Source organism: Saimiri boliviensis, chromosome 6 (assembly GCF_048565385.1).
Source record: "Saimiri boliviensis isolate mSaiBol1 chromosome 6, mSaiBol1.pri, whole genome shotgun sequence".
NCBI lineage: Eukaryota > Metazoa > Chordata > Mammalia > Primates > Cebidae > Saimiri > Saimiri boliviensis.
The window spans coordinates 122,385,879-122,401,786 of record NC_133454.1 but is presented as its reverse complement, the minus strand read 5'-3'; the positions used below and the strand labels follow the sequence as shown (position 1 = coordinate 122,401,786).

Here is a 15,908-nt window from a genome sequence, read left to right as displayed (position 1 = left end):
TGCTGAGGGAGATGAGCTTAAGAGTTGGCAAGACCCCAGATGTCCAGAGCCCTGTGGCCCAGCATGGGTGAGGAGGCATGGGTGCTATCCCAGCCCTGACACTTTCTTGCTGTTGACTTTGGGGGGCCCCCCTTCTCTGAGCCTTGGTCCTTACGTAAATAATGAAGGAGTTGGAGTAGATGCAGGGAACTCTCTAGCCAGAACACCGTGGGGTAGGCCTGGGAGGGAGGAAGAAGAGAAATTCCTACTATGAGAGAAGCAGAGGGAAGACAAGACCTCACCAGGCAGGAGGGACTTTTATTTAAAGGAAGAAAACACTTTGTTTGGGGGTTCACTTATAATCTACAAGACTGTTTTTTTTTAAAAAAAAAATGAAAAAAAAACAAAGAAAAACGAGAACCCTAAGGGCCTGGGGAGGAAAAGAGAAGGGCAGTGGGTTCACATCAGGCTGGGGTCAGGCCACATAGGGGAAGCGGAGCAGCAGCCCTTCGTGGGGCTCCAGTTTCAGGCGTTCCAGCTCAAGCGGGGAGCCCTCCTCACGGCCTGGCTGGGTGCTGAGCAGGAGGTCAGCCTTGGCTGGCAGGCTGGCGCTGGCAGGCAGGTCAGAGGCCTGCAGCCCAGCCGAGAGACCCACGTCCCCAAAGTTAAGCACTACCAGGAAACGCTCATTCTGGTCCCAGTGGCGGATATAGGAGAAGAATCCAGGCCCAGAGGTGAGTGCATGGAAGTCCCCATGCAGTAGGGAGCGTTCCTTACTCCGCTGGTCACTCAGCCGCCGGAACAAGGAAAGGAGGGAGCCAGGATCTTCACTCTGGCCCTAAAAATGGTAAAAACATAGCAGAAGCGAGTGAGGGAGGTCCCCTAGGTACGGATTTCTACAAGCCTAGCCCACCCTCCGCTGGTCAGGTTCTGCCCATCTAAAACTCTTACCTTCACAGTCATGTTGGCACTTACAGCCGCTGAGATGGAAGGGAAGTTGGACTCATCCCACAGCATGACTGGAGCTTCCACAGGCTGAAAAGCAGAGAAAATAGGACTTTAAAAAGGCCTGGGGTCAGGCATAGTGGCTCACATCTGTAATTCCTGCACTCTGGGAGGCCAAGCCAAGAGGATCACTTGAGCCCAGGCATTTGAAACCAGCCTCGGCAACGTAACGAGCCCTCATCCCTGGCAAATTTTTTTTTTTTTTTTAATTAGCTGGTATAGTATTATATCCTTATAGTCCCAGCTACGGGGGAGGCTGAGGAGGGAGGATCACTTAAACACAGAAATTTGAGCTTGCAGTGAGCCATGACTGTGCCATGCACTCCAGCCTCAGCAACAGAGTGAGACCTTGTCTCAAAAAAATCCCCTGGGCCCACTGTCCTTTATCCCTCTTTCCATTCCCATCCTCATTGGTATATAAGCCCCCCGAATCAGGTCTGGATTTTTTTTTTTTTTTTTTTTGAGCTAGAGCCTCACTCTATTGCCCAGGCTGGAGTGCAATGGCGCCATCTCAGCTCCCTGCAACCTCTGCCTCCTGGATTCAAGCAATTGCCCTGCCTCAGCCTCCCATGCAGCTGAGACTACATGCACATGCCCCCACACCCAGGTAATTTTTTGGTATTTTTAGTACAGATGGGGTTTCACCATGCTGGACAGGGTAGTTTAGAACTCCTGACCTCAGGCCGGGCGCGGTGGCTCAAGCCTGTAATCCCAGCACTTTGGGAGGCCGAGGCGGGTGGATCACGAGGTCAGGAGATCGAGACCATCCTGGTCAACACAGTGAAACCCCGTCTCTACTAAAAATACAAAAAATTAGCTGGGCATGGTGGCGCGTGCCTGTAATCCCAGCTACTCAGGAGGCTGAGGCAGGATAATTGCCTGAACCCAGGAGGCGGAGGTTGCGGTGAGCCGAGATCGCGCCATTGCACTCCAGCCTGGGTAACAGGAGTGAAACTCCGTCTCAAAAAAAAAAAAAAGAACTCCTGACCTCAGGTGATCCATTCACCTCAGCCTCCCAAAGTGCTGGGATTACAGGCATAAGCCACCACGCCTGGCCTGGCTAATTTCTACTGGACAAGCAAGGCAAGCTCCCACCTCAGGGTTTTCACACATCCGCTGTTACCCTTCAGCCGAGAGCTCGCAGATGGCTCAAGTCAGCTCTCACTTCCCTCAGGTCTTTGCTTGGTTATCTCACCAGGTTTCCTGTGGCCACTCTCTATGAAGCAAGTCCCAGCCGGGCGTGGTAGCTCCTGCCTGTAATTCCAGCACTTTGGGAGGCTGAGGCAGGTTCATCATAAAGTCAGGAGATCGAAACCATCCTGGACAACATGGTGAAACCCTGTCTCTACTAAAAAATACAAAAAAGTAGCTGGCATGGTGGCGCGTGCCTCTAATCCCAGCTACTCAGGAGGCTGAGGCAGGAGAATTGCCTGAACCCAGGAGGCGGAGGTTGCAGTGAGCCAAGATCAAGCCACTGCACTCAAGCCTGTGTAACAGAACAAGACTCTGTCTCAAAAAAAAAAAAAAAAAAAAAAAAAAAGAACAAGCCCCATCACCCCTATTCTCTAGGCTCCTTACCCTGCCTTCTTTTGCATAGCACTCATCAGCAGCTGGCATTTTATTTATGCATATCTAATGACCTAACCACCTCCAGCTCACTTGTACAATGCTGTATCCTTAGCGTTAACAGATAAATCCATGGACTAAATGAGTAACTGGTTCTATAAACATCATGCTGATGGCTGGGGGCAGTGTCTCACACCTGTAAGCCCAGTGGCTTGGGAGGCCAAGGTCAGGTGATCACTTGCATCCTGGAGTTTGAGACCAGCTTGGGCAACATAGTGAGACCATGCCTCTATGAATTTTTAAAATTTGCTGCGGTCAGGCACAGCGGCTCACACCTATCCCAGCACTTTGGGAGGTCAGGGCAGGCAGATTGATGGAGCCCAGGAGTTGAAGACCAGCCTGGGCAACAACAGTGAAACCTTGTCTCTACAAAAATTAGCTGGGTGTGGGGGTGTGCACCTGTATTCCCAGCTACTCAGGAAGCTAAGGTGGGAGTACTGGTTGAACCCAAGAGTCAGAGGTTGCAGTGAGACATAATCGCACCACTGCACTCCAGCCTGAGCGACAGAGCAAGACCCTGTCTCCAAAGTAAAGAAAAAAAAGATTAGCTGGGCATAGTAGCATGCACCTGTAGTCTCACCTACTCAGGAGGCTGAGGTGAAATGATTACTTCAGCCTGGGAGGCAGAGGCTGCAGTGAGCCAAGGTCATGCCAATGCGTTCCAGCCTGGGCGACATAGTGAAATGCTATCTCAAAGAAAAAAAAAATGTCGAGGACCAACAGTAACCCTGTGTCTAAAGCTATCGAATGCTTTTGTAGTAGCACCCCCACCATGTGCTTTTTTTTTTTTTTTTCGAGAAGGCTTCTCACTCTGCTGCCGAGGCTGGAGTACGGTGGCACAATCTCGATTCACTCCGCCTCTCAGTTCAAGCGATTCTCCAGACTCAGCCTTCCCAGTAGCTGGGACTACAGGCATGCACCATCACACTCAGCTAATTTTTGTATTTTCAGTAGACACAGGGTTTCACCATGTTGGCCAGGCTGGTTTCCAATTCCTGACCTCAGTTGATCCACTCGCCTCAGCCTCCCAAAGTGCTGGGAATACAGGCATAAGCCACCATGCCCAGCCACTGCCATGTACTTCTCCCTTAATTGTCTGGCTCCCTCACTAAACTATGAGCCCCTGAGGGCACAGAGTCTAGCACAGTACCCTCTGTCCAATGAATAAAGGAATGAATGAATGAATGGTGACTACCATACTGAATATCTTCCAGGTACCAGGCATTACCATTAAAAACATGCCCTCATTTAATCCTAACCACTCTTCAAAAACTGCAGTAACACAAGAGATAACAAAATTCAGAAGGGTAAAATAACTTGCCCAAAGCCACACAGCCACTCAGCTACTGACTAGGAATCAAATGCAGTTTCACCCCAAGGCTAAGGGCTCTCTGCTGCCATCCCCAGTATCCTGACAAGATGGATACACAACCTCCCTGTGATGGACAGACAGAAAGCAGTACCTGTCCAGGAATGGCAGCCGCCTCCAGGCCAATCTCATCCCCGTAGCTGAAAACAGGGGTCCCTGGCAGGGTGAAGAGCATCAGCTGGTAGAGTCGGAGAAGTTGAGCCGGCAGGAAGGAAGTCAGGAGCCCTGCCTGAGACAACTACAAGGAGAGACTCCAGTGAGCCCTGTCACCCACCCCTGCCTCCCTCTCCCAACAACCCTTTCTCCCAAAGCCCACCTGCCCCCTTTCCCACCAGCATGGTACTCACACTCCAGCTGCACCAGCGATTGCCAGTGGCATTCAAATACTGTGTGACTAGGGATTTTGTATGCTCCCCAGTGAAACTGGAATTAGACAGGTATGAGCTAGTCAACAGCAAGTCTTTGTTGGATTCGAGTAGGCTCAGGATCTGCTGAAGGTCGGAGGAGTTAGTCCCTGCAATCAAAAGCCTGCAGAGGGGAGAGAGGGGGTCAAGGTTGGTATAAGAAAGAATGGGGCCAGGCGCCATGGCTCACACCTGTAATCCCAGCACTTTGGGAGGCCGAGGCAGGTGGATCACTTGGAGTCAGGAGTTCAGGACCAGCTTGACCAACATAGTGAAACCCCATCTCTACTAAAAATACAAAATTAGCCAGGTGTAGTGGTGCATGCCTGTAATCCCAGCTACTTGGGATGCTGAGGCAGGAGAATCGCTTGAACCCAGGAGGAGGAAGTTGCAGTGAGTGGAGATCGCGCCATTGCACTCCAGCCTGGGCAAGAAGAGCAAAACTCCATCAAGAAAGAAAAGAGCCGGGCTCGGTGGCTCAAGCCTATAATCCCAGCACTTTGGGAGGCCGAGGCGGGTGGATCACGAGGTCGAGAGATCGAGACCATCCTGGTCAACATGGTGAAACCCCGTCTCTACTAAAAATACAAAAAACTAGCTGGGCGTGGTGGCACGTGCCTGTAATCCCAGCTACTTAGGAGGCTGAGGCAGGAGAATTGCCTGAGCCCGGGAGGCGGAGGTTGCGGTGAGCCGAGATCGCGCCATTGCACTCCAGCCTGGGCAACAAGAGCGAAACTCCGTTTCAAAAAAAAAAAAAAAAAAAGAAAAGAAAAGGATAAAGAAAGTTCTCTAGACTAGGAACCCCCACTTCTTAGGCCTAACACTCCACTGAGGGGTTCCCACAATGGAGCTGAGTCAGCAAAATGGTGCCTGTACCCACCTATCTTCACTGAAGCCCTTGGTGATGTTTTGCCACTCAGCCAAGAATGAGGCTGCATCCTAGAAAGAAAAAAGCAGAATCAAGGAACAGAAGGTATCCCCAGCTTCTGAGTCCCTCTGTTCTCACCCAAGCTTTGTCCCTAACATGGAAAGGGAACTCACCTTCAGATTCTCTATGTCCCGAACCTGGAACCCATCCACGCCAGCTTGCAGCCAAAACTCCAGAGCATCCTATAGGGGGCAGAATAGCAGAGGACAGACATCAATTCTCAGGAAAAGGCTCCAAACATTCCAGCCCACACTAAACCTCACCCACCACACACTTCCCCAGGACCTGGGGAGAGCCTTGTGCCTTGCCTGGGTCTTCCCCACCTGCGCTACAAAGGCTTAGCCCTGGCATCCCTCCAGTTCTACCCTTCCACCGATTTTCTTAGTGCTACAGCATTTTAGTTCTCTATTCCTGCCCCTGGCAAATCACACAGCTTCACCTTTGAAAGCTACAGAAAGGGACCCAGAGATGATGTCCACAAACGTAACTTCGTTTAACACATGGTATTGGAACGTTAGTATATCTGTTTTAGAGATGATGAAACAGAGAAGCAGGGAGACATGTCCATGGGTCATAATCAGCGAGCAGCAGACAGGATCTAAAATGTCAGTCAAAATCCCCCCTCTCCCAGTTTCCTGAGGCCTGCGGAAGGTGTGAGTACGATAGCTGCTCAGAGCAAGACCAAGGATCAAAGATTGACATTCAAAGCACAGCCCCAGGGCAGTTTCGATTTGAAAAGAGGCCAGTGCTGCAGAATAGAGCCCTGGCAGTCATCTGATGCACAATGTGGAACTTCCCCCCACTCTCCCTCTCTTCCCTTTCCCTGGGCCCCCTGCTCTGTCCTCTGGCCTCCATTTCCACTTGAGCGTACCACCCCTCACACCAAACCATCCAAAAACATTCCCTTATCAGCAACTTTTAGAAGGTCCGCTAGGCAAGGCCTAAACTGGGCAATCCCCGGGTCCTACCCAAATGGTCTACCTCAGAATGACAGCTACCAGCAGTGTCAGTATCTGCCTCCATTTTTGTTCTACCCATTCTGAACAAGTCAGTGTCCTAGGATCCAGGCATCAGGAGCTACAGTGACATTCAAAGCCCTACTCCTAGCCTGCTGGGTATAGATTTGAGCCTATGGCAATCAGGTACAGTTATACAGGGAATTAGAAAACATCTATAAAATACTTGGCATAGTCCCAGACACATAGGAGTACCCCAGTGCTTATAATTTCAGACTGGGCTCTATTCCAAACACATCAAACAAGAAGTGGGAAACCAGTCAGGATAGGATTCCCACAGACAAAGAGCTTCCTCTCCCAAAAGAAAGAAAAATCAAACTTCCAGACTGACATCTGAGAAGGTCCCTTCCTGGCACTGTCTCATCCTCAGAGTCAAGGAAATAAGAAATATAAGAGATCAGAAAAGGAACAAGAAAAACAGAGGTGTGCTACTGGCCTATCCTTCGACTATGGGAGGAGGTGTTCCTGCTTGGCCCCAAGGAGCAAAGGTACCCTTCAACTAAAGCCAGGCTGGGTCTACAGGGCTTGCTGTGAAAGGACCATCCCAGCCCCAGCATCTGAATTCCACCAGCCATCAGCTCCAACACTCACCTTCACCTTGGTGGCCACAGTGTCAACTTGAGTGGAGAACCATGAGTTCTCACCCTGGTAATTGGGAGTGAGGTCCAGAATGATGCGGATGCCTAGAACAATGGAGGAAGAGGCAGTCATGAGACAGTCTAGGGCAGGCATCCCCAAACTTTTTACACAGGGGGCCAGTTCACTGTCCCTAGACCATTGGAGGGCTGCCACATACTGTGCTCGTCTCACTGACCACCAATGAAAGAGGTGCCCCTTCCTGAAGTGCGGCAAGGGGGCCGGATAAATGGCCTCAGGGGGCCGCATGCCATAGTTTGGGGACGCCTGGTCTAGGGGTTAAGGAGAAATAAGGAAATCACAAACGCAAGTCACTGAGTATTTCCTATGTATTATTTGGTACAAAAGCTTGAATTTGAACCCTGGCAAAATTCATCCCATTGAAATAGATGTGAGCAAGAAACGGCCTTAAGATATTGGAAGGCAGGCCAGGTGTGGTGGCTCATGCCTGTAATCCCAGCACTTTGGGAGGCCGAGGCAGGCAGATCACTTGAAGTCAGGAGTTCAAAACCAGCCTGGCAAACATGGTGAAAAACATCTCTAAAAATTAAAAAATTGCCGGGTGTGGTGGCTCACAAGGTCAGGAGTTTGAGACCAGCCTGGCCAACACGGTGAAACCCCGTGTCTATTAAAAATAAAAAAGTAGCTGGTGTGGTAGTGGGCACCTGTAATCTCAGCTACTCAGGAGGCTGAGGCAGGAGAATTGCTTGAACTGGGGAGGCGGAGGTTGCAGTGAGCCAAGATTTCGCACCACTGCACTCCACCCTGGGCAACAGAGCAAGACTCCATCTCAGGGGGGAAAAATTATCCAGAATTATCCAGGTGTGGTGACACATGGCTACAGTTAATTGCAGCTACTCAGGAGCTGAGGCAAGAGAATCACTTGGACCCCAGGGGAGGAGGTTGCAGCAGTAAGCTGAGATCATGCCACTGCATTCCAGCCTGGGTGACAGAACGAGACTCCATTGTAAAAAAAAAAAAAAAGACATTGGAAAGCAGAAAGTTTATAGTGCAGAGAAGTGGACCCTGTGTTCCCCACTCCCAAAGTGGATCTTTTTAAACGTGTGTCTATATTGAGTTATAAAACAACATTTGGGATTTCCCACCCCCAAAAGAACATATTGTTTTACAAGTCTAAAACCACTGATCTAGTAAATATCTACATTTTGCAAATAAGGGCATTGAAGCCCAGAAGTTAAATGACCTGTTCAAGATTCCACAGCCAAGTAGAAAGCCCCCAAACGACTGAACAAATAAATCCATTTTAGGCTGAAGACAAGCAAATCTCCCTTCTACCTGCCCTAAGAAAACCCAGAGCCAGTTAGGAGGAAACCAGACAAAACTTCTATCCTACTTTTCCTCTGGCCAAGTCCTTTCTACCTGTTTCCTTGGGAACCCCGGGATACCCACTCTTTTTTTTGGCAGATTGCAAGAGACTGGTAAAATCTTCCTTGGAGCCAAAATTAGGGTCTATCTGCAGCAAGTCGGTCCCAGCAACATCATCCTTCTGGTTCTTGTGAATTGGGCCCAGCACAAGGCCCTTCACCTTCAGAGAGCTCAGGTAATCGAGATGCCCCTTCAGACCTGAAATGGGGGGCTGGGTTAAAGGTGAGGCTCCTCTGAGGGGCCCCTGACCTCCCCACTCTCCCTTCCCCCAGAGTCTAAGGGTGAGACTGGGAGGGGGGGACGGGGAAAGGGGGAGGTGAGACTGAATCACGAGACTCAGGAGCTGATGTAAGGAGCCCTGCAAGTTACTTCTGAAACCGGTTGCAACTGGCTCCAGGCGCCACTGGGAGTGAAGACGCTGAGTCACCTACCCTCGTGACAGAGTGAGGGGCGGGTCGGCTTTCTTCAAAGAAAGGAGGGAAGGACAATGTCCAGGGAGTGGGTGTGGGGAGGGGAACACTCCTGGGTACCGGATGGAGGGGAGAACCGTCTAGATCACTCTGGGGACAGGGGAGGGGGTTTTTGCAGGCCACAGATTCAACCAGGGACAGGGGCGCGCTGCACTCACCCGCCAGGTTGCCCGCGCCGTTGCCCTGGAAGCCCTGAAGGTCGCCGATGCGGTAGAGGGCGCCCGTGTGCCACCACTTCTGCACGGGTAGATCGCGACAGCGCGGCGCCCGCACGATTATGACCACGGCACCCGCCAGCATGCCAAGCCAGCCGAGCCAGAAGAGCAGCAGCAGCACCCAGCGGGTGCGCACCCAGCCGGGGCTGCTCGCCACCTTCAGCAGCTCCTCTTTGGAAAGGCCCGTGAACTTGGCCGCGGCTGCCGCCTCCGCCTCGTCTTCCGCCACCTTGATCTTCACCAGACCATTCTTCTCCGCGCCCGCCACTGCCATGGCCGCCCCAGACGCCGCGTTCATCGGCTGCTTCTCGGGTTCTAGCTCATTCAGCTCCACCTCCTTCATGTCCACCTCGGTGTCCTGACTCATGGTGCCTGCAGAACCGGCGACAAGACTCAGACTGCGGTCAGATGGTGGCTCAACCCCTACCCGGACCCCCGGACACAGAACGATCTCCCTGGCCGGTGTGACTACGCGCAGCTTCCGCTAGTACATCTGCTCGGCAGGGGGCGCGGCCCCAGGGTAGGGGGAGTGGAGCCCCGCCCCGCCCCGCCCCTTAAGGTGGAACCTCGGAGACTGCCCCGGCCGTTGTGGGCGGCTCAGGGTAGTAAAGTCAGGAACATGCCTCCGACAGTACTTCCTGCGTCGTCCTATTTCTCATCTGCAACCCGTCTAACCCTAAAGTTCTTTTCAACCGGCGGCTGGGACGGCTCGGCATGAAGCCACCTTTACGTGGACGAGGCCTGTGATCCAGCCCCAAATCCCGAGGCCCCTCTAGCGTCCCTTAGGCTTAACCGCCCCCAAAGGCCCCTACCACTTCGCCCATTCCCGCAGGCTAGTGACTACCCCAACACCATCCTATACTTGCCCCTGGTCAGGGCTCTGGCCACCGCCTGGGATTCCCAACTTTGCACGGCTGCTAACACTCTCAGAGGCAGCCAGACACAGCTTCTGTCTTTTCCCCAAGGCTTGCCCTCTCTGGCCTCTGGGACTTGGCGTAGACCTCTGCTTCCGTGCACGGCTTACTCCCACTCGTTTTTCAGGACTCCTTGAGTTTATTTCAAGTTCTTCCTCATGCAGCAACTATTTATTGTGTACTCCCTACAATACTTTGCTTTGTTAACTTTATTGAATTAACGCTAATCCAGTCTTCTTCACAGTACTTTAAAATCAATGTTTGGGCAGGAGAGTGGAGGTAGACGCCCCCCTTCTTATCCTACCCCACCCCCAGCTGGATGTTTAGCAGCTAGGAATCAGACGGATTCCAGAAGAGACTGGCAGGGCTGTAATGAACTTAACAGAGCTGGGAATCAGAGGCATCCACCTTTTTCCTAGAATAGACCAGAATATGCCACGGCCAGACTCTTACCCACCTTACAGGGCACAAATTACCCCAAACTCCCCCAGGGTCCTATCTCCCTATCACTTCACAATATTAGGCCTTGGAGGCAGCTGGTACTGCAGACACTTTGAAAACCTCTAGAATTCTCTCCGCAGGGTCCTTGGATTGAAGTGGAGCAGAGACAAGGTTCACAGCAGGAAACTACCGGACATCAACACCATGGAGTGCCAACACTCTCAGGAACTCCTTGTTCCTAAACAGTGCCAGTTGGGATATTTTCAGAGAGGAGCTGGAGGAAATCGGTTCTTTCTCCCTTTCCCACCAAGGTTGGAAGCTAAGATTGCTGTGTACTTAGAAGAAAGCAAAAGCCAGTATCTTAAGTAATAACAGAGAAAACGGTGTAAAAAGGCTCATCCTCTACTAGTCCCTTCTGCAGCCCAAGGCATCCATCCCCATCCCCACCCTAGGAACAAAGGGTGCACGGGGCAGCCCCTGTGAGAAGCAAAGCAAGTGGGTAGAAATTGGGGTTCAGACCAGTGCTCAGAGATAAGAGGTCCAAGGTGCCCTGCATGTGCCAGATAAAAAGTACCAACCAGAGGTTCTGAACAGATTTTAGCACGAAAGCTCAAGGCTGGGTGCAGTGACTCATGCCTGTCACCTAGCCCTTTGGGAGGCCAAGGAGGGAGGATTGCTTGAGGACAAGAGTTTAAGGCCAACCTGGGCAACATAGTAAGACCCCATTTCAAAATAAAGACACAAATAAATTTTAAAATTATCTGGGCCTCGATGGGCACAGTGGCTCATGCCTGTAATATCATCTATGGCATGAGAAATGGAGGCTATGGCATGAGAAATCACTTGAACCCAGGAGGCAGAGGTTGCAGTGAGCTGAGATTGGGCCACTGCACTCCAGTCTGGGTGACAGAACAAGGCTCTGTCTCAAAAAAACTAACAGGCCAGGTGTGGTGGCTGACACCTGTAATCCCAGCACTTTGAGAGGCTGAGGCCAGTGGATCACTTGAGGTCAGGAGTTCGAGACCAGCCAGGTCAACATGGTGAAACCTCATCTCTACAAAAAATACAAAAATTAACCAGGCATCGTGGTGCAGACGCCTGTAGTCACAGACTTGGAGGAATGAGGCACAAGAATCTCTTGAACCTGAGAGGCAGAGGTTGCAGTGAGCCAAGATAGCGCAGCTGCACTCCAGCCTGGATGACAGAGTGAGACTGTCTCAAAAAAAAAAAAATTATCTGGGACTCCTGATGTGTCCCTGTAAGTCCCATCAGGTGCCAATACTTAAGGGAAGCAAAAGCAAGAGGATCATGTGAGTCCAGGAGGTTATGAGGCGGCGGTGAGCAATGGCGGTACCACTGCATCCCAGCCTAGGAGACAGAGCAAGACGCTGTCTCTAAAAATAAATAAGAAAAGCTTTGCGCAGTGGTAGTATCGTAGCCAATGAGGTTTGTCCGAGGCGCAATTATTGCTAATTGAAAACTTTTGCCAATACCCCGCCATGATGACTTGCAATACAGTCGGCACTGGCAATTTTTGACAGTCTCTACGGAGACTGATTTAAATAAATAAATAAATATAAAAAAGGTTGAAAACTGTGAGGTCAGAAGCTGTCTTTGAGATGGTCCAACATAACTCCCTAGAAACATAGTATCTCACTCACAGACCCTCATGGCTCTAAACAGCTTAAGTCTTCCTTTTGTGTGTGTGTGTGTGTGCGTGTGTGTGTGTATGTGTGTGTGTGTGGTTTTGTTTGTCAGGTTCAAGCAATTCTTCTGCCTGAGCCTCTCCAGTAGCTGGGATTACAGGTGTCCACCACCACACTCTGCTGGTTTTGTATTTCTAGAAGAGACGGGGTTTCGCCATGTTGGCAGGCTGGTCTTGAACTCCTGACCTCAAGTGATATGCATGCCTAGGTCTCCCAAAGTGCTGGGATTGCAGGCGTGAGACACTGTGCCCAGCCTGAAGTCAGTTCCTTCTGCATGCATAAAGAGGATAAAACAGCTTGCCTCTCCATTCTTATCAGCCACCCCCCTGCTTCACCCTCCAGCCACATCCGCCTTCAAACACCTGCCAGTCTCACAACATACTAGGCTTTTTCAGGCCTCTGCATCTGGTACATGCCATACCTCTGCTGCTGGCCCTTCCTGTTCTTCCACTCAACCTCATGAGCTCCTACTGATTCAAGATCTAGCTCAAGGACAGCTTTTCTCAACTCCTCAGACAGAATTACTTCCCCTCCACCATGCATCTGCCTCTGCTACAATCATGCTCCATTGGTTTATTACATTTCTTTGCCTGGATGTCTGTTTGTCCTTAAGTGGCAAGAGCTTTGTGTTTTTCGTTGATGAACCTGCCTATTCGGAGGCAGCATATAGTAAGCAATTGCTGTTTGATAAATAAATGGATGAACTATGTCAATCAAAAGTAATATCTCCCTTCTTAGAAACAACTGAATAGGCAAGGAACAGTGGCTCACACCTGTAATCCCAGCACTTTGGGAGGCAAAGACAGGCGGACCAATTGAGGTCAGGAGTTCAAGACCAGCCTGGCCAACATAGTGTAACCCTGTCTCTATTAAAAATACAAAAATTAGCCAGGTATAGCTGTGGCCACCTGTAATCCCAGCTACTCGGGAGGCTGAGGCAGGAGAATCACTTGAACCCAGAAGGCAGAGGCTGCAGTGAGCCGAGATTGTACCATTGCACTCCAGCCTGGTAAACAAGAGCAAAACTCTGTCTCAGAAAATATATATATATAAAATATAATAGTAAAACAAACTAACAAATTAGGAGATGGAGGGCAGGAAAACAGACTAGAGAGAAAGGACTAGAGAAAGGGACCAGAGGTGCCTAGAGAGCCTCAGATCCTGCAATATGTGTTGACATAAAGCTTAATATTTACTAAAGGAACACAAAGAATATTAACTTTTCAAGAAGAATTTAGCCTTCAAGAGAAGGCTGGGACAAAGCAAAGGAAAAAAAGCAGTTTGACAGTCCAGATGCTAATAAAGTTCACTGTACACTCAGACAGATGGCGGTGGAGCCCTGAAATGCAGAGGGCCAAGTATATAAACGAAGTTTCTTTCTAACCCTCTGCTGCAAAAATCCATGTCACATGCTTCCTAACACACGAGGATTATTTGATCTTAGCCTGAAAACAGGACATTTATTTTTCTTTAAACATATAAAAAGGATTGACCAGACACAGTGGCTCCTTCCTTTAATTCCAGCCTCTCTAAGTAAGGCCAAGGCAGGAGGATCACTTGAACCCAGTAGTTTGAGACCAGCCTGGGCAACATAGAGACCCCATCTCTACAAAAAATTTGAAAATTAGCCAGGCATGGTGGCTCACCCCTGTGGTCCCAGCTACTCAGGAGGCTGAAGTGGGAGGATGACTTGAGCCCTCAGGCTGAGGCAGCATTGAGGATCATCACACCATTGCTTTACAGCCTGGCTGATAGAGCCTGGCCCTATCTGAAAGCAAACAAACCAGCCGGGCTCATGTAATCCCAGAACTTTGGGAGGCTAAGGTGGGTGGATCACCAGGCCAGGAGTTCCAGACCAGCCTGACCAACATGGTGAAACCCTCTGTACTAAAAACTACAAAAATTAGCTGGGCGTGGTGGCATGTGCCTGTAATACCAGCTACTAAGAAGACTGAGGCGGAAGAAGCACTTGAAGCTGGGAGGCAGAGGTTGCGGTGAGCTGAGATGGCGCCATTGCACTCCAGTCTAGGTCACAGAGTGAGACTCTGTCTCAAAAAAAAGCAGGTTAGTATGTAGAAAAGATGGGGCAGTACTTTTTTTTTTTTTTTTTAAGAGTTTCTCTATTGTTGCCCAGGCCAGAGGGCAATGGCGCAATCTTGGCTCACTGGAACCTCTGCCTCCTGAGTAGCTGGGATTATAGGCATGTGCCACCACGTCCAGCCAATTTTGTATTTCTTGTAGAGACAGGGTTTCTCCATATTGGTCAGGCTGATCTTGAACTCCCGACCTCAGGTGATCCACCCACCTCAGCTTCCCAAAGTGCTGGGATTACAGGCATAAGCCACCACACCCATCTGGGGCATACTTTTGAACATTTTTTTTTTAATTATTTAATTTTATTTATTTATTTATTTATTTATTCATTTAGAGACAGAGTGGTGGCATGCGCTTATAGTCCCAGCTACTCGGGAGGCTGAGGCAAGAGAATCGCTTGAACCCGGAAGGCAGAGGCTGCAGTGAGCAGAGATCCAGCCTGGGCCACAGAGTGAGACTCCACTCAAGAAGAAAAAAAAAAGAAAGACGGCCAGGTGCGGTGGCTCACGCCTGTAATCTCAGCACTTTGGGAGGCTGAGGCAGGCAGATCACAAGGTCAAGAGATCGAGACCAATCTGGCCAATACAGTGAAACCCCATCTCTACTAAAAATACAAAAAAATTAGCCGGGCGTGATAGCATGCACCTGTGGTCCCAGGTACTCAGGAGGCTGAGGCGGAAGAATCGCTTGAACCCAGGAGGCGGAGGCTGCAGTGAGCCAAGATTGCGCCACTGCACTCCAGCCTGGTGACAGAGCAAGACTCCATCTCAAAAAAGAGAGAGAGAGAGAGAGAGAGAAGGAAAGAAATGCAACTCAGGAAAGCCCCTTTCCCTTTTCTTAGGTCAAACTGTAAGCAAAGAATACAAAATTGAACAAGTAATGGCTGGTAGTAAGTACTAAAAAAAGAAACCATCGAAATATTCAAATGCAGTTCAATTTATATTAAAAAGCCATTCAAAGATGACTGAAGGGATCCTTTCGTAGTTAACAAGCATGTTTGGGTGTTCACGTGCATATGTAACATGTGCCTCTCAAACTTTGTTATGATGCTGACACATTATCCAGCTGACGTGAAAATTAAAAATAGGTGGACTCAGTGGCTCACACTTGTAATCCTAGAACTCTGGGAGGCTAAGACCGGCAGATCACTTGAGGTCAGGAGTTCCAGACCAGCCTGGCCAACATGGAGAAACCTCGTCTCTACTAAAAATACAAAATTAGCTGGGCATGGTGGCGCATGCCTGTAATCCCAGCTACCTGGAAGGCTGAGGCAGGAGAATCACTTGCACCCGGGAGGTGGAGGTTGCAGTAAGCCGAGATTGCACCATTGTACTCCAGTCTGGGCAACAAGAGCGAAACTGTCTAAAAAAGAAAAGGAAAAAAAAAAAAAAACAAAAAAAAAACAACAACAAAAAAAACAGGTTCTGATGCTTAAAGCAAATACCATTAGTGGGTAATACCTTTGGTCAGCCTCCTCCTGAGAGGGCAATCTGGCTTAAAAGTTAGTTTAAGCCAGGCGCGGTGGCTCACGCCTGTAATCCCAGCACTTTGGGAGGCTGAGGTGGGTGGATCACGAGGTCAAGAGATCAAGACCATCCTGGTCAACACTGTGAAACCCCGTCTCTACTAAAAATACAAAAAATTAGTTGGGCATGGTGGCGCGTGCCTGTAATCCCAGCTACTCAGGAGGCTGAGGCAGGAGAATTGCCTGAACCCAGG

At 50.0% G+C, this 15,908-nt stretch overlaps 1 protein-coding gene and 2 non-coding genes across 5 annotated transcripts in view; 2 read left to right on the top strand and 1 right to left on the bottom strand.

The window, feature by feature from the left end:
• Positions 1 to 295: 295 nt before the first annotated feature.
• SLC3A2 (solute carrier family 3 member 2) overlaps positions 296 to 15,908 on the bottom strand; it is a 40,505-nt gene continuing 24,892 nt past the window's right edge. For 2 of the 3 annotated variants that reach the window (XM_039470778.2, XM_039470779.2), the window contains 9 exons: positions 8,978 to 9,406; positions 8,374 to 8,547; positions 6,919 to 7,010; positions 5,425 to 5,493; positions 5,264 to 5,322; positions 4,327 to 4,507; positions 4,074 to 4,217; positions 931 to 1,014; positions 296 to 817 (listed from right to left, as the gene is read on the bottom strand). In XM_039470778.2, coding sequence (XP_039326712.1) covers positions 455 to 817; positions 931 to 1,014; positions 4,074 to 4,217; positions 4,327 to 4,507; positions 5,264 to 5,322; positions 5,425 to 5,493; positions 6,919 to 7,010; positions 8,374 to 8,547; positions 8,978 to 9,406 — 1,595 coding nt within the window. In that variant the 3' untranslated portion in view covers positions 296 to 454. Of the gene's footprint in view, positions 818 to 930; positions 1,015 to 4,073; positions 4,218 to 4,326; positions 4,508 to 5,263; positions 5,323 to 5,424; positions 5,494 to 6,918; positions 7,011 to 8,373; positions 8,548 to 8,977; positions 9,407 to 11,350; positions 11,437 to 15,908 lie in introns of all 3 variants that reach the window. The other variant, XM_074401611.1, reaches the window with a different exon arrangement.
• On the top strand, positions 11,802 to 11,942 carry LOC120364890 (U4 spliceosomal RNA). The gene has a single exon (XR_005580010.1). It is a non-coding gene; the product is annotated as a U4 spliceosomal RNA (small nuclear RNA).
• LOC120364851 (small nucleolar RNA U13) lies at positions 15,162 to 15,260 on the top strand. Its single transcript, XR_005579986.1, has one exon. It is a non-coding gene; the product is annotated as a small nucleolar RNA U13 (small nucleolar RNA).